Here is a 20,204-nt window from a genome sequence, read left to right as displayed (position 1 = left end):
CTAACACATACTGCTCCGGACTAATTCCATTCAAAGTTATAGTATTACTTTGGGTTTACACCAACAGAGGTGCTGCTTCCTGGCTTGGTTTTATTAGCCTGATCCCTGTAACTTGTAAAGAACATTCCAAGTAGTTTATTTATCACAGATTTTTTTCTTCCTGTGAAACTGTAATTTATCACAGAATGGTTAGGGCTGGAAGGGACCTGTATCACAGTATCACAGTATGCTAGAGATTGGAAGGGACCTCAAGAGATCACCTAGTCCAATCTCCCTGCCAGAGCAGGAACACCTAGATAATGTTACACAGGAATGTGTCCAGGCGGGTTTTGAATGTCTCCAGGGAAGGAGACTCCACAACCTCCCTGGGCAGCCTGTTCCAGTGTTCTGTCACCCTCACTGAGAAGAAGTTTCTTCTCAAGTTTAAGTGGAACCTCTTGTGTTCCAGTTTGTACCCGTTACCCCTTGTCCTATCATTGTTTGCCACTGATTAGAGCCTGGCTCCATCCTCGTGACACTCCCCCTTTATATATTTATATACACTAATAAGGTCACCCCTCAGTCTCCTCTTCTCCAAACTATAGAGACCCAGCTCCCTCAGTCTTTCCTCATAAGGGAGATGCTCCACTCCCTTAATCATCTTCGTTGCCCTGCGCTGGACTCTCTCCAGCAGGTCCCTGTCCTTCTTGAACTGAGGAGCCCAGAACTGGACACAATATTCCAGATGGGGTCTCACCAGGGCAGAGTAGAGGGGAAGGAAGACCTCTCTCGACCTACTAACCACCCCCCTTCTAATACACCCCAGGATGCCATTGGCCTTCTTGGCCACAAGGGCACAGTGTTGGCTCATGGGCATCCTGTCGTCCACTAGGACCCCCAGGTCCCTCTCCCCTACACTGCTCTCTAACAGGTCGTTCCCCAACCTATACTGGAACCTGGGGTTGTTCCTGCCCAAATGCAGGACTCTACACTTTCCCTTGTTATATTTCATCAAGTTATTCCCTGCCCAACTCTCCAGCCTGTCCAGGTCCCACTGGATGGCAGCACAGCCTTCTGGCGTGTCAGCCACTCCTCCCAGCTTAGTGTCATCAGCAAACTTGCTGATAGTACACTCAATTCCCTCATCTAAATCACTGATGAATATATTAAATAATACCGGTCCCAGTACTGACCCTTGAGGCACTCCACTAGTTACAGGCCTCCAACTAGACTCAGCCCCATAGACTACAACTCTCTGGCTTCTCTCCTTCAGCCAGTTCGCAGTCCACCTCACTACCTGATCATCCAGACCACACTTCCTCAATTTAGCTGTGAGGATGCTGTGGGAGACTGTGTCAAATGCTTTGCTGAAGTCAAGGTAGACTACATCCACCGCTCTGCCATCATCCATCTACCGTGTTATTTCCTCATAAAAGGCTAAGAGATTGGTCAAACATGATTTCCCCCTGGTGAAGCCATGTTGACTGCCCCTCATAACCCTCTTATCCTTGATATGCCTTAAGATGGCACCAAGGATAAGGTGCTCCATCACTTTCCCAGGGATGGAGGTGAGGCTGACCGGTCTATAGTTACCCGGGTCCTCCTTCTTGCCCTTTTTGAAGACTGGAGTGACATTTGCTTTCCTTCAGTCCTCAGGCACCTCTCCCGTTTCCCAAGACTTGGTAAAGATGATGGAGAGCGGTCTAGCAATGACTTCCGCCAGTTCCCTCAGCACCCGCGGGTGCATCCCATCTGGACCCATGGATTTATGGATGTCCAGATTGCTCAACTGATCTCTAACCCATTCCTCATCGACTAAGGCAAACCGCTCCGTCGACCTGACTTCATCTAAGGTCTCAGGGGTACAGGGCTCTTCAGGACTGCCTGCAGCAGAGTAGACAGAGACAAAGAAGGCATTCAGTAACTCTGCCATCTCTGTATCTTCTGTCACCAGGGCACCCATCCCGTTCATCAGTGGGCCTACATTGCCTCTGGTGTTAGTTTTATCTGCCATGTATTTGAAAAAGCTTTTTGCTGTCCTTGACCCTTCTCGCCGGGTTTAATTCTAAGGATGCCTTAGTCCTCCTAGCTGCCTTCCTACATCCTCTAGCAGCAGCCTTATATTCCTCCCAAGTGGCCAGCCCCTCCTTCCATGACCTGTAAACTCTCCTCTTCCACTTGAGCATACCCAGCAATTCCCTATTTAGCCACGCAGGTCTCCTGGCCCTCTTCCTTGACTTCCTACGTGTTGGGATGCTCCGATCTTGAGCTCGGAAAAAGCAATCCTTGAATGCCAACCAACTATCTTGGGCCCCTTTACCTTCAAACAGCCTTGCCCATGGGATTTCCCCTAGCAATTGCTTGAAAAGGCCAAAGTTTGCCCTGCTAAAGTCCAGGGTTGCAATTCTACTTGCTATTCTACTGGTCCTACCACACAAGATCCTGAATTCCACCATCTCGTGGTCGCTGCAACCAAGGCAGCCCTCAACCCTTACTGCTTCGACCAGACCCTCCTTGTTAGTGAGGATGAGATCCAGCAGCGCTCCTCTCCTGGTCGGCTCATCCACCATTTGCAGGAGGAAGTTATCATCCATACACTGGAGGAACCTCCTGGACTGCGGCTGGGTTGCCGAGTGGTCCTTCCAGCAAACATCAGGGAAGTTAAAATCCCCCACGACGACCACGGCCTGTGACCGTGAGGCCGCTCTCAGCTGCCTGTAGAAGGCCTCGTCAACTTCCTCACCCTGATCCGGTGGTCTGTAACAGACACCTACAACAGTATCACCCCTGCCAGCCTGCCCCTTAATTCTCCCCCACAGACTCTCAACTTGCTCGTCATCTGTCCCCAGACAGAACTCGGTGCATTGTAGTTGCTCCCGCACATAAAGAGCAACCCCACCACCCCTCCTGGCTGGCCTGTCTTTCCTGAAAAGGACATAGCCCTCCATGACTATATTCCAGTCATGTGAGCTGTCCCACCACGTCTCTGTCTGCATTAAGACTCAGTTTGACTTACCAGTCTGCAGCAACTGGATGTGCTTGAGCAAGTGCAATGTAGTAAGAGGGAACAAGGTGATTTTAACTTTCCTTGTAGCATTGGCATGAACAACACTGGAATTGTGTCTGCAGTTTTGTATACCCACATTTAAAAGGAACACTAAAAATTCAGCCGTGCAGACAAGCACATGCTTGTCAAGCATTCTTAAAGCAAGGGCATAAACCACACCCTCAAGAGTAATTAAATGAAGAAAAGAAATGCAGTGGACAACATACATCTGTATAAACATGGTCTTGCTGTCATACTCTGTATAAACTAATCGGTCGTTAGTCACCACAGATTCCTTTGTTCTGCATTCCCTGAACCTGCTTAGTTTACTTGCCAAGATATTATCCAGACTTCAGGGATTACAGTTATTTATTTGAATATCTACATCTAATCTAATATCTAACCTCCACATTTTCAAAGGAGAAACTTTTCCAGATCTTTAGTCCAGAGGAAGCTTTGTGGGTAAATCCTTCAACCATCTTTGAAAATGTATCTTCTTTTCCACTTGCAAAGGAAGAGTTGTCCAGCTACATTAATCAGTACATACGACAATGAGATAAAGAGCATCTAAAAAAGAAACAGAAGTTAGTTTATGCACTGTGCAGATTTTACCACACTTATTTCTGTAGATATACTTCCTATATTGTGCCAAAGGACATCTTACCAGCCATATCTACCCATTTAACAAAACAGTGTCCACATGCACAACAGCAGAGCAGCTGCCAAATACCGCAAAGAATGCTCCAGCAACTTTGATCCTTAGTAACTTTACAAGCTACTTTGCAAAATGAAATGAAAGTATAAAGAAGTAATGACATTTAACCTTTTTATGCCCTGTATCAGTGATGCCACCAGGAATTACAACTTCTCACTGCTCTCCAGATGCATGAGGAATTGGGTATCAGCGTATTCATTCCTACTGCTTCCTTCTCTCTTCAAAGAGTGGCAAAGTACTTCCCTTGAAACCAGTACTAATGACATTTTACAGTCTGAGTGCAACTGGTGACAACTTTGTAAGAACAAATTCTTAAAAGATACCTAATCACCAGACTTCACTTGAGATTCATATATGGAGATTATGACTTTGAATACACTTAATCTGGTCACAAGCAGCAACTAAAATTTCACCAGGTCAACTACAAAACACCCTTCTAAAATTGTTCTGCAGCAGGGTCTTTTTCTGAAAGCTGCCTGTGGTGTCCCCTGCTCTGTACAGCCCGTAGTGTAATCACATTGCCATATGCAAACTCTGTCATCTACAGCACCGCATGTAGTCTTCCATAAATAATATGGTTCCCTAACAGTTTAGTAGTAAAGTAGAAGTCTTCCAGAAATATGAGTTTTTCTTCATATTGGCAATACTGCATTCATGTACAGTTTTCTACAAAGGGTTTTCATTCTGTGGTATGTGTGGAGTCCCTCAGTCCTGCTGATAAAAGGTGAAAGACACTGAAGGATTAGACCCTGAGAAGGCAATGTGAGTCAGGTGCTATATCCAGTCATCTTCTTATCACCTCCAGTGTTCTGAGCATGGTATGCCTTCTGATTTTTTTCCTCAAGTATGTATGTCCTGGTTTACTATATTAAACCATTTAATAAGATGGCAGAGGGACTGTGAGTAGGAACTGATTACATATTTGTTACTTCAGTGTTTGGAGTGAGGTAGTCTCTTGCTGATTAAGAACACTGGCACCCCAGAAAAGAAACAAATCTACTTCCAGTTACTTCTGTGGAAGGCAGAGATAGTCTTAAATTTCTGATATGTGCCATGCGGCCTGGGAGACGTGGTGCTTGCTAAATGAAAAGTATTAAACACTACAGTTTCAAAGCTGGTTTTTATTTGTTTCTATTTGTTCAATATTTTCAAGAGTAACACATGGAGAAAAATGAAGTGATTGGTAACAGATGATTCTGAATTGCCAGTTTTGGTAGCATGAAGTAAAAATGCAAATGCATTACCGAATGAGCAGAGCAAACAGAAGGCTTGGTCACCCCCACCCCATCCTGAAATATAAACAGGAACTTTGTTCATAAAAGGGCATTACCTTTATTCAGCACAGACTAGTCATTACCTTAAACATGAAGCACATTTTCAGCAAATCTAACTTACAGCAACTTCTCCCATGAGCCTGAGAGTACATTAAAGGGTGCTAGTAAGAGTGATTATAAAGAACCTACTAGATCAAGGAAATCCCGCTGCAAGACTTTAATTTTAATTTAAATTAAATTTAAATTATAATTTACATCACTCTGCTTACAAAAGGGGAAAAGGGCACTGTAAATGTAGCAGCAGGCATACGTATCTTATTCTTCCCCGTTTTTAATTTGTGGTTAAATTTAATACACTTCTAAGTGCAAGTAGATTAAAGCTCCATCTAGTGCCAGGGTCTTGAAAGCTACTGAAAGGCTTGCACAGCCACAAAACTATCAAGAAGCAGCAAGCCTAGCATCAGAAAGCTGTCACACACAGCATTTCTTTTTCTGCTACAGCATATAGTTTCTAAAACAACAAAGACAGCAACAAAAAGATTTAGTTATTTAAATTAAAAACAAACGTTTTGTTTTTTTTCTTATAAAGGTTTTGTTTAGTCTTTAACAGTCATTTGACAGGGATGATTTTCCTTCACACTAGCGAATAACAGAAGTTACCACCACTGTCAGTGCACTTACAATGCCTCAAGCACAGGGAGTGATGTGCAATCTTAGGTTTTGCCACAAACTACTTCTAAAAAAAAATTTGTTGGTACTACAGAAAAGTATGTAAACAAGAAGAAACAACAGCTGTGTCCAACAGAAAGATGAAGAAAAGGTGTATAATCTAGCACTAAAAAGTGCTATTTCCTCTGCTGCAGCCATTATTTGGATGAGTGTCCCCAGGTCCATGCCAACAGTAGGTTTTGAGAAACAAGTATACCTTTACCTAAATGCTGCCTCCAAGCTGTCCTATTTCAGTACAAGAGCCAAATCTCCTTCCAGTCAAAGAGTGTGCATTCCAATTCATCCACTAACTTGATACTAACTTGTACCTAGATCCTGGTTTTGAGAGGCTGATGCATGTTTAATACAGGGCTTGACTACCCGCCAGCAGTTTATGATTATTTTCTCCCTAGGCATCTACCTATGATACCAGAAGAAACTAGGGGTCTATTACAACAAACAAAAAAGTCTAGCTGGTGCTAATGTTCCCTTCCTCTGTTTTTCTGAATTTTTTTATGCAATGCCAACAGCAAAACTGCACCTGTTTCTGCTCTGTAACCAAAACCATGCTATGTGTCACAACTGCCTTATGAACATTATTTTAGCCTAATAATGAGGATAAGGTTTGTATAGCAAAGGACGTTATTCTGATTATTCAAAGCAGTAACTTAAAACTTTTTTTTTAATATATATACTGAAGTAATGTATTTTCATTTAAGAAAAGCTGTCCTCATTCTGCATTTTATATGTGAGTCTCAGTGAACACTGAAATAGGAGGAATCCTTTCTCTCATCTAGATAAATGTAATACACCCGAGTTGCTAACCTTTAAAAAGCCCTTTTCCAGTTTGGCGTTTATCTTCATCCAGAGTACAGACAAGCTGTATTAGATGCATTTTTCACATAACCTGAGTATGCACTAGGAAATACATAGCTAGAAACATGTATGACCAAAAACCAGGTATGAGCAACTGCAGACACTCTAAGCATGATCTGATGACGTGGTACAAGCTGCATTGCTGAACGAAGATGCCAGGAAGACGGACAGGGGAGCAGTCACACAGCAGACGACTGGATTCTTCTTCCTCACACTAACACCATCACAAGTCCACTCCCAGTTGCTGCAAAGATTGGTAACAAAAGTCCAGCGCCTGCTTGAAACAGCATATAATCTGAAGTTCAGGTGCCTGCCTCCTTTGGCACTTACTATGTAGACAATGTTAAACCAGGGATGCTGGGGGCACAATTCATGCACAAGATCAGTATACAATCAAAACCACAACTCCTGAAGCCTTCTAACAGGTCTCTGCAGACACCAGCTTACCATGACACTGAAGAGATCTGCCTCAGCTCTGCAGTCCTCTCCTCTGTCAAGCTTTCAGCATGCTTACTTTTCATAACAAATAGTTGTTTGGTCAAGATACGGTATTACTTGTTTCCTTCAGTGAGGTATTAAAAAGAAAATATTCTGAACTAAACCACACCACTTTTAGGCTGTTTTCCCCTTTACTCAATTCTACTTTTCCCTGTTATTTCCATGTTCAGATTTCCTTTCATCCACACCAGTGGCTGTTCTCCAGTTCAGCAGTATTAGACTTCCAGACTGAGTACAACATTTCTAAGCACACAATTCATGTATTTTAAAACTTTTCTTTGATCTTCTTTTATGACTATGCAGACAGATTTGAGCAGAATAAATTTCACATACTTTGTTTCTCAAAAATGTGGTATTTGACTAGATGTAATTCAGAGAAAAACACTACAGCTGTGTCAGAAATAATTATCCGAGTGCTGAAACTTAGTATTTCAACTATCAAAATTCACACAAAAATATTCTAAACATTAAATACACATCTACTGGCTCTTTGGTGAGCTGACAGCAGGCAGGTTGACTGCTACTCATAGCTAGAATCAAGTACTTCATGGAGACAAAGAAATGTGGTACCAAATTTTTAAAAGGATTGCAAAAAAAGAAAAGCATGCAGTAATTTCTGCTTCATTCAAAAAATAACATATAATTGCAATTTTACAGAGCATTGTAAGGTTAGAACTGTATAAATTTCCTCAGAAAATATGTTTTTTCTACTTCAGAATTATTATTAAATGCTTTTGCAGACAGTGAATGTTTTGGGTAGAAATTTTACATGACAGATAAATTTATGTATCTGTGATACAAAAATCCTTTGGACTTTTAACAAATAACAAGTATCAACAGCAAAATTATTTGTGATTAGAGAAGGAAGTAGCACCCAGATAAACATATTTACAGATACTATTATTGAAAGAAAGCTTAATGAAGGAAATAACATACTGAACAAGGCTTCAGAATTTCCTGGCTAAACCACGTGGTAGACTGAATAAGCAGCAGAGAGCAGTGCAGAAACAATCACCTAAAGAAACTACGAGTAAGAAAAACATAAAGGCTTGTCAGCTCAATAACCAGAACATGACCACGCACATACATGGACTGGCAGGAAATGCTGCTGCTGACCCCGTGGTGGTGTTCAGCAGGAGAGGTTTCTGCTGTGACTGCAGTGTACCTGCAATGCAATGCAACTTAAGGAAAGGTTTTGGGCTTTCTTCTTAAGGTATACTAGCACAGTGCAGAAATGCAGATCAGATATTAAGACATAAAATTATACACCAGTCAACTCTGGCAGAAAAAAAACCAAAGTAACAGATGAAGCCTGGGAAAAGTTTAATGTTCATTTCCACCTAATATAATTTCTCAGTGCAGTCAGTGAAGTTTGCACAGAGATCAGAGGTGCAGACTTCATGCAGTTAGAAGGCTGTTAGCTGCTCCTGCTTAACCACACTGCGTAAACATCTGTTAAAAACGACCGTGTTGAGAACCCATGCTTGCGCTGCTCTATTTTCCACCTTTCTGCTTCCTCTCCCTAACTTTCTAACTCTCTAATTTTGGGCTCTTCCAACAACCTTAAAGCATTTCTTAGCCTTACTGTTCACTTTTATACAAGCTTGCATCCACTGAAATAATCAGTTAACAAAGGCATGTAATGAGTCACCACTGAGCTTGGATAAAATGAAGTAAACAAAAGAGCTTGGATTGAAGATGCTACCACCTTCCCTCCACTGTATCCAGCTATCTACAAACTTACTGAATTTCACAGTACTTTTGTTTCATAATTGAAAAATTAACAAAGTACTACCTATTTGGGTTCTGTTTGCTTTATTTAAAGCAAAACAAAATATTGCAGGATCCAAGTACCCCAAAGAGCCTGCCTGATAAATCTGAATACAAAGAAAGCTGGGTCAAAAAGACCTAATTCTGCACATCTCACTCATGCAGGGACTCTCACCAAAGACACCAATATGAACTGAAGACTATCTGTCCAAGTAAGAATTTACATATAATAAACTTTAATTTCTAGGATTAAGGCTTATTTTTTTAGTGGCTACATGCGAGATCAAGAGCTTACCTTTAAAAATCCAAAAAAGGAAAAGTTCCATGATTTCAGACATTTTTTTTTTCACGCTCTGACCAGTCTATAAATCAGATCCACAAAGAACTGTCCTTCCTCAGATTTAAAGCATTTCTGGAAGCCATCAAAATGGAAGCAATCTCATATCTGACATTTCAACAGTACTGACCTTGCATCTGATTTTAAGTTAGATTTTGGGTTTTATAGAGTCATAGACTCATAGAATAGTTAGGGCTGGAAAGGACCTTAAGATCATCTAGTTCCAACCCCCCTGCCATGGGCAGGGATGCCACAGACTAGAATATGAATTTGTAGTGTTTGAATTTGATGGTTAAATAAGGGATAAGGGAAATTCTTCTTAACTGCTTATCTAATTAATCCTTGGAAAGATAAAGGTTTTGTTGAGCTACCTATACTGCTAAAAACATACCAGGCAAACCTCCTCTGTGGAGACAAAGCATTGTGGTTTTAATCTAGTGATTCTTGCATTTTGTATCACTATTTTCGAATGCTAGCTTCAAGCGTTCTGCTCATTAATATGTCATTTTTACAATTTATTTCTAACTAACAGGCACCTTTGGTGGCTTCCTTGTTTTTCAGCCAACTCACTTAAGTAGCCGTGGAAGGACTCTGCACAGCCAGGTTTCAAGTCATCCCCATGAGGCTAAGAGACAGAATACTCCTTGCTTCTTGCCTTTTAATCAGCAGAAGTGAATGTGCTAACTCATAACACTTCTAAATGGGTTTTACCCTCTGCACTTCCGAAAGCACTTGTGGTAAGTAGAAAGACTGCCACAGGAAACCTAGTATGGTCTGAAGAGGAAGTTACCAGAACAGCACCACAAACTGGCATGAACCGTGGTAACGAATGATGCCTCAGGTGAGCTCTGGCTCTGTAAAGGTTAATTTTCAAAAGTCAAGATGTGTTCTGTTGATGGTCACTTGCCCTTTCTATCTACATATAAACGCTGCTTAAATTTATCTCCAAATGCTCCAGTACTTACAAAGCCTGACAGAAAAATGTGAGTTATTTTACTAACAAAATACACACCCTCCTTCAAGTTTTTTGTCAATTTCAGTTTTCATGTTGCTAATATAAAAGCAGTCAAGTTTCTCACAAAACTACAAATAGTACACTCTGGCTAAGCACAGGCATTCTTTCAAATTATTATTTCTTTTAGATGTGATCCAACACAAATTTCAGACAAAGTTCTGAATCAAAGCAAAATGACTAATAACTGTTACAAGCTGCATTAAAAAAACTCTGGCTGTACTGTGCAAAAAACTTCCACAAAGAACTACCGGGCAGAATGTTGAAAGAGACTAAAATACAAGAAATCATGGGTTAGCAACTATTTATGATACATGTATGGCTTATGTTCAGACAGCACCATTTCCTATGTCAGTCCAGGTATCAATGTTAAATGAGCCACTCCATCTATCAATTTTAACAACCATATTTTCGTTAATACATAAATCCTTCATTTAACAAATGTCTCAGATTTCAGTTAAGACTTGTAACAAATAATAAAACTGGAATGTCTCTCTTACAATCTTTATCATACAGAGCACATCCTCATCTTCTTAAATTGAACAGTCTCAAAAGTAGTGTCTATACAAATAGCATTACAATAATTGTATAGCCTAGAACGCATCCAAATGAGGCACCTAATAGTGAAAATAAAGGAGTATGAGTTTTAGAAACAGCACTGGTGGCTGCTGAATCTGTAAATTATACTGGTATGCTACCTGGTAATTTCATAACATTAAATAATGGTGATCCAATTTAGAGTTCACTCTCTAAATATATTACTAGAGTTACTTCACAAGTAACATGACTAAAAGCCCAGACACCAAGCAAGTGGCAAATCCTCTACTCTCATCATTTCTGTTCAGGAGGTCCCAGACTTCCATGCAGTTATTTCCAATTTAAATCGTTAAAAGCAGAGACCTGTATTCCCTGCGTCGCTAACGCAATCTGCTCATCAAAATAGCATTCACACTGCTTGATCACCTGGTTTATGCAGCTTAATTAAAAAACAGTGATATTCCCCGCAAAGCAGTGGTAGCATTACAGGACTCACTCTGCATTCTTTGACATCCATATGAAACATTTATTTCTTCAAAGGAGCACTGAACCCACCCCACACTAAACTGGCAAGGCTCTGGAGTCCCGGGGACAGCCAAGCAGTGCCTCTTGCAGCAGTTCCGCAGCTCCTAGAGCAGCAGTGCTTCCTCCCAGACATCTCCTAGCTGGCAGTGACCGCTGGACCTCTACCTCCCATGAAACTGGACCTCAAAATGTAGGGCCTCAAAATGAACGCACGGTCCTCAGGCATAAGGGATGGACAAATGGGTGGAATGGTGCATGTGGGAAGGTGAGATACCTCAAGGCAAGAGGTGGCATAGCCTTTATAAAAAGCCCTGGAAACCCACAGGTTCTTGCATGAGATTCTTCCATGTGTGTACCAAGCAGCCCGCTGTCCATGTGAAGCTTATCTCTTGTTAATCAAGGACAAGGACCCTGGCACACAGGCAGCTCCAAAATTTGCCAGGCCTGCCTCTGGGTTCAGCGTGATCAGATGTCTGCCCCTGTATTTAGTAAATCCACTTATTAAAGTGAAGCAATTTGGAATCCTTACTGCAGCTTGGAAACCCAAGAAAAAATGCAAACCCCACATTTTGGTCAAACTCTAAAAATACTGGACCCATCAGCCTCCTGTTCATTTAAGATGGATGCATTCCATTCAGGGCAAGTACTAGTGTTAAACTGGGACTTCCTACAGGCAAGCATTATAAAAAAAAAAGTGGCCTTCCAGGGCACCTTCAGACGGAAGAGAACTTTTTCTCCTTTCCATGGCAAAAATGGGAGGATGATGAAGTCAACCCAAACTTCACCAAAAGCTTTAGCTAGTTAAAGAGCTGAAAGCAAATTTAAAGCCTGTAATTCATTGGGAGATGCAACAGAATCATAGAATGGTTAGGGTTGGAAAGGACCTTAAAATCATATAGTTCCAAGGCCCCTGCCATGGGCAGGAATGCCTCACACTACACCATGTCACCAAGAATGACACGAGGACATTTTTGCTACACATGGATGGCTGGAAAAGAATAAAGCAAAGTTCTGGTGCTGTCCAAATTCAGAGTGGGAAAGGCACTGTGAAAATTAAAACAGAGAAGATACTTACAGAATTAAGCTAAAAGATGCAAATAAGGGCTTTTTAAAGCATCTAGTAATGTAAGCAATCTCTATTACTATCTAAACAACACTCAATCCCATGACAACCAAAATAGGTTTTAAAACTACACTCTGAAGCATGCTGTAGGGATATTCATTAGAAATATGTGGTGAATATTCTTCCTGGTGTGTATAACCTCAGAAAAGACAGATTCAATTATTGTATGCCATGCCTTGGCATATTCAGGTGTGAGATCTAACTTCTTGAATTAAAGCTTCAAAGTTAATTGCATGGACCACCACTTCACATTCCAACCTGTCCCTATTTCCCAGAGAATCACAACAGATACTATGTAAAGCAAAACCACCTTGCTCAAAAGGAAGGTGACCCACTCTACCACCCCGCAACCTCAATGTTAAGGACAGAGCCATTGCCCTAAAACACACCCTTAATGTTGCAGGTGAACATTTCTGTAACTTACAGCAGGCCAGTCTTCCAAGCAGTGATCCTGCCCAGAGCCCAGTACCAATGTAGCATAAAAACTGGGATCAGACCTGGACATCTTACAAACAAATGTGGAAACTAAACTATTTCAACCTGGTGGTACCTGGAAGAATAAAACCTGAAACAGCCACTTACAAAACCACACAGAAATAAAATGCAACAGATGTTAGCCTGTGAGATAAGGACTTTGGTTCAGCTCGCAGGGGCAAGGAGGGCAGCAGAGCATGGCCAACTACCAACAGAGGAGTAAAAGAGCTTTACCTAGGCAACGACTATGCTTCCAAAGATGAGAACATCGCTATTCCTCGGACATCAGAGCACCGTTCGCACTCCCCCAGCCTCAGAGCAAAAGGAGAAGGAGGCACACAAAACCGCCAGCACCGCAGGGGTGCTCGGCCCCAGCCCCGACCGTGCACAAGCACCGGTGCCCGGCGGCAGCGCCGACTGCCACACCGGGGCTCAGGGCGACGGACAAGCCGGTCACCCAGAGGTGCTGCGGCGAGGGCGAGCTGGACCCCAACCCCCCCAGGGGTCCGGAGGAGCGCGGGGAGCGCACCCCTCCCGCCGGGCCGGAGCACCCTTGGCACGCCGCACCTACCTGCCGGGCTCGACCGCGACCGGGACCGGGACCGGGACCAGACCCACCGCCGACCGACGCCCTCCCGCCAGCCCCGCGCTCCTCCACCCGGCAGACAGCGCCGCAGCCCCGCCGTTCCCGCCTCGGCCGCGCGGAGCCGGGCGGCGCGGGGGGCGGTGCTGGGCCGCGCCCCTCCTCCCCTCCGCCCCTCGGCGCCGGCAGCGCGGAGGGCTGGGCCGCGCCGCGCCGCCCGCTGCAGCGCTCTGGTCCGCTCCGCTGTGAGGAGGGAGAGGAGAGGGACGGGACCGCCTCGCCCAGCCCCGCCGCCCGCCGCCTGGCCCGCGCCTCGCCGCCCGCCCGCTCGCCCCCACCGCCGCCCGCGCGAAGATGGCCGGCTGGCAGAGCTACGTGGACAACCTGATGTGCGATGGCTGCTGCCAGGAGGCCGCCATTGTGGGCTACTGCGACGCGAAGTACGTCTGGGCAGCCACGGCCGGCGGCATCTTCCAGAGCATCACGGTAAGGGCGGCGGCGGGGAGGCAGGGCAGGGCGCGGGGAAGGGCGAGCCCGGCCCCGTGGGAGCGAGCGCGGCCGTTAGCGGCGGGGAGAGGCGGCGGCGCACGAGGGACGGGGGCACCTTGCGGGGCGGCGGGGGAAGGCGGCGGCGGGCCTGGCGAGCGAGCCCGCGCTGCCTTTTTGTCTGTGGCTGCCGGCGGCGGCGCCGCGGGCGCGGGGTCCCTTCCCGGGGGTGGGGGCCGCGGCTCGATGCGGCGGGAGAGGCCGCGCAGGGTGTGCGCGGTGGGGCTTGCGTAGGGCCGCCCGGGCCCGGCGCTGCGGCGAGGCTTACGTGCGCGGCGTAGGAGGCGTTCGTGAATGCCCACCTCGCCGCTGGCTCCATGTTTTTCATCGCCAAGATGGCGCACTGCCATTGATTCCTCCCTCCCATCCCCCCACCCCTGCCCGTCCTTCGCTTCTGCTCCCGCCGCCGCCCCGCTCCGCTCCCATCCGCACCGCTCCCGCCGTCCGCCAGGCCGGGCGGAACCCGTGCCGCCGTTACGTAAGGGCCATGCGGGGCTGCCGGCATGTTGCAGCGCGGCCTGCCCGGAACGACCCGCCGGCAGAGCCGCGCCCCGCCCCAGGTGTGGAGGGGCCCGGTCCCGGTTCGGCAGCTGGAGCGGAGCGGGACCGCTCAAGGCCTACGCCTGTGGCGGCGGCCGCGCAGTGCTGGGCCGTGATTGGGGCGGCAGGGCCCGTCGTGACGCTGCACTTTGAGGCCGCCGTTCTGCAGCAGGGCCCGGCCCTCCCCGGCTTCCCCCCTCCTCACCGGGCCGCGCCGCCGCCCGACCCCCGCGGCCGCGCTGTCCGCCCGGAGCGGGTGCTCTCCACCCTCACGTAGGGGTGGACAGCGGCCACAGAACCGAGCGGTACCGCGGGCGGGTGGGAGCGGTGCCGCGTTGGGGCACCGCGTGTACCAGCTGCCCCGAGTGTGCGGAGGCGCCTCAGCAGTGTGGCTAGGACCGAGCTCCTGCCCCGCCGGTGCAGGCGGGTGGCATTTGAGCCGATCTTTCGGGGATAAGTGCCAGTAGGCGTTTGGGTTCCACAGGGTTAGTGCGTTCCGTCGCCAGGACATGGGTCCTGTGCTTAGCTAGTTTCAACCCTGAAGCACCTCCCTTAATGAGAGCTTGGATCCGAGAGTCGCTGCAGATTTGGGATGAGGTATTCCAGGGCAGTGGATCCACTGCTTAAAGTGGTAATAGACCAGGGCAGTGCAAACTGTGACTAACAAAGCACTGTGTTCTGGAAGACGTCCTGGTGGGAGCAGGGGGAAATGTACCGTCTCATCGTCTCAACACAAGACAGGATGTTTTCTGTATAGAAATAAAACAATAAAATACTGCCCTGCTAACTCTGGACTTTTTTCTTTGACAGCCAGTAGAAATAGATATGATTGTAGGAAAAGACCGAGAGGGTTTTTTCACCAACGGTCTGACCCTTGGTGCAAAGAAGTGCTCTGTGATCAGAGATAGCCTGTATGTTGATGGTGACTGCACAATGGACATCAGGACAAAGAGTCAAGGTGGTGAGCCAACGTACAACGTTGCTGTAGGCAGAGCTGGCAGAGGTAAGCATGATTTTCTTCACTCTCAGCTTGTTAAATTAAGAGTGTGACCCTGAGCGTAGACTTAAGCTATTAAGAAAACCAGGCTCCTGTATTTAATGGCTAATTTTGGAAGTGATGCAAGGAGGGTGGATGGCAGTGGCCTGGCTGGCTGGCTAGGTCTTTGGCTGGTTATCACGCTTGTCCCTGTTCCCACGTGGGCATTAGGCTAGGAAGCGGTTAACCAGATCCCTGGCAAGCAGGGAAGAGCAAGCTACAGCTTGAAGTAAGCTACCAAGTATAAGGTAGCGTGGTATCTAAAGCTATGGTAGGGATCTAGCAATGATCAGTAGGTGAATCTGATTCTCAATGTTGTAAACTTCTGAACAGAAGGCTTATTCTGCAGAGATGTGAGTTCTTGTGTGAATTTCTCCTGCTCGGCTCTTAACAAGTTCTGCACTAACTCTTCTTGCATTCCTGTTGAGCCCTCTGAAGTCTGTGAGCTAAAAGCTCATCCAACTTGATATCATTTTGAAACTTGCTTTATGCTAGTACACCAACTCCTTGTGCTCCTCACTTCTAGTAAAACCTGTCATGGGGAAGGCACTAGATTTGGATGTAAAAACATGCTTCAGAATACTGGCTACAAGTAGCAGGCCTTTGTGTTCAAAATACTTGGCCTAGCATTTTTTGCCTTGCTGTGAAGTAGGTAAGATTTTGCTTATAAGTATAAAAATAAAACTAGAGCAAAATTTCTCTGTAGGCTAAAGCTGTTGGCAAAAATACTGGAAGAAAGTTACAGCACTGAAGTGAAATAAGCAGAGTTATGGTTCTGCTGCTGGTTGTGAAATGCCAAAGAACTGTTTGTCTTAAGCTTTCTGTGAGGGAATTGCTATGGAGATGTACAGTCACCTGTAGGTAGGCTGACTGCAGTATTTCCAGTTACAGTATTCCTAGCTTGGGAAACAACTGCTGTGCTTGTGGAAGCAGAGGGCTTATTGTGTCTGTGTACCTGCTGGTGACATCTGCTGGCAGCTCGCAAGTGGTGTTTACTGGCTTGAGAAGCCTTTGGATGTTCTTGTTTGCTAGACAACTGGAACAGAGAGAGGGTCAACACCGAGATCTTCCTTGTGTTTTGTCTTACACAGAAAGCATGTTTTCTAGTTGCATGGTTGTGTGAAAAGTCTTAGCTCTCTGACCCCATGGCTTTTTTGCTAGTATTGAGGCAGTTACTGTTTTTCACACCAGTAGTGACCACTGCAGAAAAGAATGTAAAAATATTCCCGCTTCTGCTCTAAGGTTGCAATTCTGGGGAAAAACTTTTTTTTTTTTTTTTATTTAAAGATGCATCCAGGGTTTCCTTGCTGGGTGATGGCGGATGGTGCCAATAATGGAGAGGCACTTGTGATGCTCTTTTGAGATACTTGGTTGCATTTTTCTTAGCAGTGAACTCTTACGACTTACATAGTCACATAATATTCCAAAGGATAACTCATGCCTTCCCCCAGCCCTGTCTACATCTGTATTTTTACAAAACTCCTGTTAAACTAGCTTTATAGCCAAATACTAAATCTTGAATTTGAGTGTGTTTATTGCACTGCCTAAAACTTGCATTATTTACTTGTCTAACACACTCTTTTTAAAACTTTTTTCTTTTCTCTTTCAGTCTTGGTCTTTGTAATGGGCAAAGAAGGGGTCCATGGAGGCGGATTGAATAAGAAGGCATACTCAATGGCAAAATACTTGAGAGACTCTGGGTTCTAGTTGCTAGGCAGACTGTTAAGTATTAGGGGAAGATTGCTATTAAACTTTCCTGGCGGTGAGCTTTAAACCTTACATTCTGGAAACTTTATTAGCAATGCAGGGTGATGGGGTATGAACCTGTGTCTCCTTTGTATCCCTTTGTTGGTGGGGAAAGGTGTTTTCTTTTTTTTTTTTTTTCCCTTTAATTCTGTTCATTTCTGTTTTGTTTCCTTGTGTACTCCAGCATTGGTTATAGTCATGGGAAAGGAAGGTGTCCATGGAGGGACACTCAACAAGAAAGCATATGAACTGGCTTTATACCTGAGGAGGTCTGACGTCTAAGCAGCCTCTCCCCATCCACCTAGCAACTCTCTTCATCACCACCCAGTTGTGTTCAGTGCTACCAGACTGTAGATGGTAGTTTGTGTTTTTTATTTACCCATTTCCTAATGTCATAATTCCAGTTACCTTTTGTTCATTTATATGTTAACCACTGTATGTAACCAAATCCCATATCTGGCACCATTACTGCACCACAAAGATGATATGCATGATACCTTGAAAAACTTTTGGGAGGGGAATATGCCAAGTGTAGGCTTTGCTTTGTCTTAGCAGTTAGTGTGATATTGACGACTAAAACAACTTAAATACACTAAACAAGGTGCCGATTGTACAATCTAATTTGATCAATGCCTCTTCAGCACTTTGAGCAATTACACAGCTCACTGGTCTTCCTTTCATAGAGCATGGTTGGGAGGAAAAAAGTGCATGCATATCTTTACTTCTGTCCCTCTTTATTTTTTTATTCCACATTTGTTTGCTCACACCCGTTTTTATAGTGCCTGGTTTGTTTAACCAAGTTGCGACTCAGAAACTATTAACGTTCTGTTAGTTTTGTTGTTGCACTTCACTCTAGGCTTAAGTCTTTTTATTTTTTTGTCATGATGTCTGAAGCTTGTACTGCTTAACAAGTGCAATCACAAAACTGTGGAAGAAAGGGTACAGACGCACTTCCTCCCATGACCTTAAAGCCACATCCCGAACAGATCCCCACAGACATTCCATCGTTGCAATAGCTCAGGCACTTTTTTTTTTTTTTTTTTTTGCCAGCTCCTGTTCTGTAGTTGAATTGTAAAAGGCTGCCATTATGGACATTAGATAGCCCAACATAACCATCTGGAGTGTGTCTGGTTTCAGTTTTTCATAGGACCAATTTTAGTTTGCAGCTTGGGGGGTCATGGGGTGGGTTGGTGTTTTTTTTGGTGGGGTTTGTTTTTTGGGGGGTTTTTTTGGTTGTTTTTTTTTAATATGGAACTACAATGTTATTGTGGAAAACTGCCACCTTCAGCTACACCAGGCGCTCTGACTGACTCCAGTCTTTCTGCCAGATCACTCACTGGTAAAGAGTTTTGCTGCTCTGAAGCCACTGTTTGGATGAAGGTTGGTAGTTTGAAAGCTAAACTGTCAAAATGATGCCATTTCAAATTTTAAATCTTCATTTGGCCTGTCACACCCTTGCTGCAGAAATGATGGAGTGAACTGCCTTGTGCACTAGTCATCTGAAATGTCTGTAACCAAACTCTCAGTTCAGACACGGTACTAACTTGTATGTCCATTTAAAGAGAACTGCAGAACTCTGTATACAAAAGAATAAATGGGAGATGGTATTGGTTGGAATAACTGACTTGGCTGTCTTGTGATGAATTTTTTTAATATGTATTCTGTGCCATACTATTGTTAAAAAAAAAAAAATGAACTGTTGCTATTGTGAGATGGATTTTAACTGACTACGAGGGTTTCTTTCGAATGGCACTACTGTAGGGACATTCTAGTCTTTGCTTCTATTGTTGGGCCTTGTGGATAATGTACAGATTTAAATGACTTCTTGTTGCTGATTTGTCCATTTCTTTCCCTGCACTTTGTTACATCTGGGATACAGTCTAACTCATCTGATTTAATATGCATTTCAAAAAATGCCATAACTATTAAAAACACCTTGTTTACAGACAGATGAAATAAATTTATTCCAACCAAACAAACTCCGACTGTTCGTAATTTTTCCCCTCCTAACAGAAATCCACTGAGGCCCTTCTTCACTGCATGGCTGACTACACTGATAGTAGATGTAGGTGCAGTTCTGAGTTTTGTAAGACAGCAATAGTACGATAATACCTCTTTAGTCAAAGGCCAGTCCCTCTCTGGTGTAAATCACCTTAAGTGAGATGATATCTTGTCACAGAACTCCATGTTTATCTGATTAGGTTTAGAGAGTTTCCCCTGCCACATGGGTACCTAATGTACAACCCCTGGAACAAAAGCTAGAGATCTTTGCCATGTTATTGACACATTAGGATATGTTGCAGTCTAACCAAGGTCAGCTCTCCACAGTGTAAGAACATGCTCCCCTCAGAAAGGACAGAGTTAAGGTCTCACCCCAAAACAATTCTGCCTGGCTTTTGGCGCTTCTGCTACCCAAGGTGGGCCCTGTGAACTAACACGGCACTGGTGAGATGCAATAAGACAATGAGAGCTTAGGGGCTGCGAAAGAAAGAAAAGCCCAAACCACAGGAGGTTAGCTAATACTCTGCTTCCCTGGGGCCTGGAGATGACCATTAAAATGTCTTTGTTCTCCCCTACATCTTCAGTGTGAATGTTGTATCTGCTCCTTTGCTTGCCACTAGATCCCAACCTAACCTAAAACCTTTGTATACAAAAGGTCTTGCCTTCTCGAATTGCTCCAGTTGTTTGGTGTCAAAACTTGCCTTCCAGCTGCTAGTGTTAAAGTTAGACAAGAAAAAGCTCATAGCACCAAGTAAGTTTACATTTGGTAGTAAAGAGTACAGAGGTTGCAGACCTTTCATTTCTCCTTTAAATGTGTGTCAATCCTTGTTTTGCTCTGTATCTAAACTGTCTAAACCCAATTTAATCCAACTGACATC

At 44.7% G+C, this 20,204-nt stretch overlaps 1 protein-coding gene and 1 long non-coding RNA gene across 3 annotated transcripts in view; one reads left to right on the top strand and one right to left on the bottom strand.

Moving 5' to 3' along the window:
• The window catches only part of LOC134155760 (uncharacterized), a 65,220-nt gene extending 51,645 nt beyond the window's left edge, over positions 1 to 13,575 (bottom strand). Inside the window, exon 1 of the long non-coding RNA XR_009961709.1 lies at positions 13,446 to 13,575. This is a non-coding gene — a long non-coding RNA (uncharacterized LOC134155760). The remainder of the gene's footprint in view (positions 1 to 13,445) is intronic.
• Positions 13,576 to 13,665: 90 nt separating this feature from the next.
• On the top strand, positions 13,666 to 19,304 carry PFN2 (profilin 2). 2 transcript variants are annotated; one of them, XM_062603247.1, is made up of 3 exons: positions 13,666 to 13,943; positions 15,354 to 15,546; positions 17,510 to 19,304. In XM_062603247.1, exons 1-3 carry the CDS (start codon positions 13,812 to 13,814, stop codon positions 17,605 to 17,607), a joined length of 423 nt encoding a protein of 140 aa, XP_062459231.1. In that variant the 5' UTR covers positions 13,666 to 13,811; the 3' UTR covers positions 17,608 to 19,304. The 2 variants fall into 2 exon arrangements, with proteins under 2 accessions (XP_062459231.1, XP_062459230.1); XM_062603246.1 differs by having other exon boundaries at positions 17,189 to 19,304.
• Positions 19,305 to 20,204: the final 900 nt, after the last annotated feature.

Source organism: Pezoporus occidentalis, unplaced genomic scaffold (genome assembly GCF_034315485.1).
Source record: "Pezoporus occidentalis ecotype Australia unplaced genomic scaffold, CSIRO_AGI_Poc_V1 ctg8, whole genome shotgun sequence".
In the NCBI taxonomy this organism is placed as follows: domain Eukaryota; kingdom Metazoa; phylum Chordata; class Aves; order Psittaciformes; family Psittacidae; genus Pezoporus; species Pezoporus occidentalis.
The sequence above is the reverse complement of the archived record's forward strand: the minus strand, read 5'-3'. Positions and strand labels throughout refer to the sequence as shown.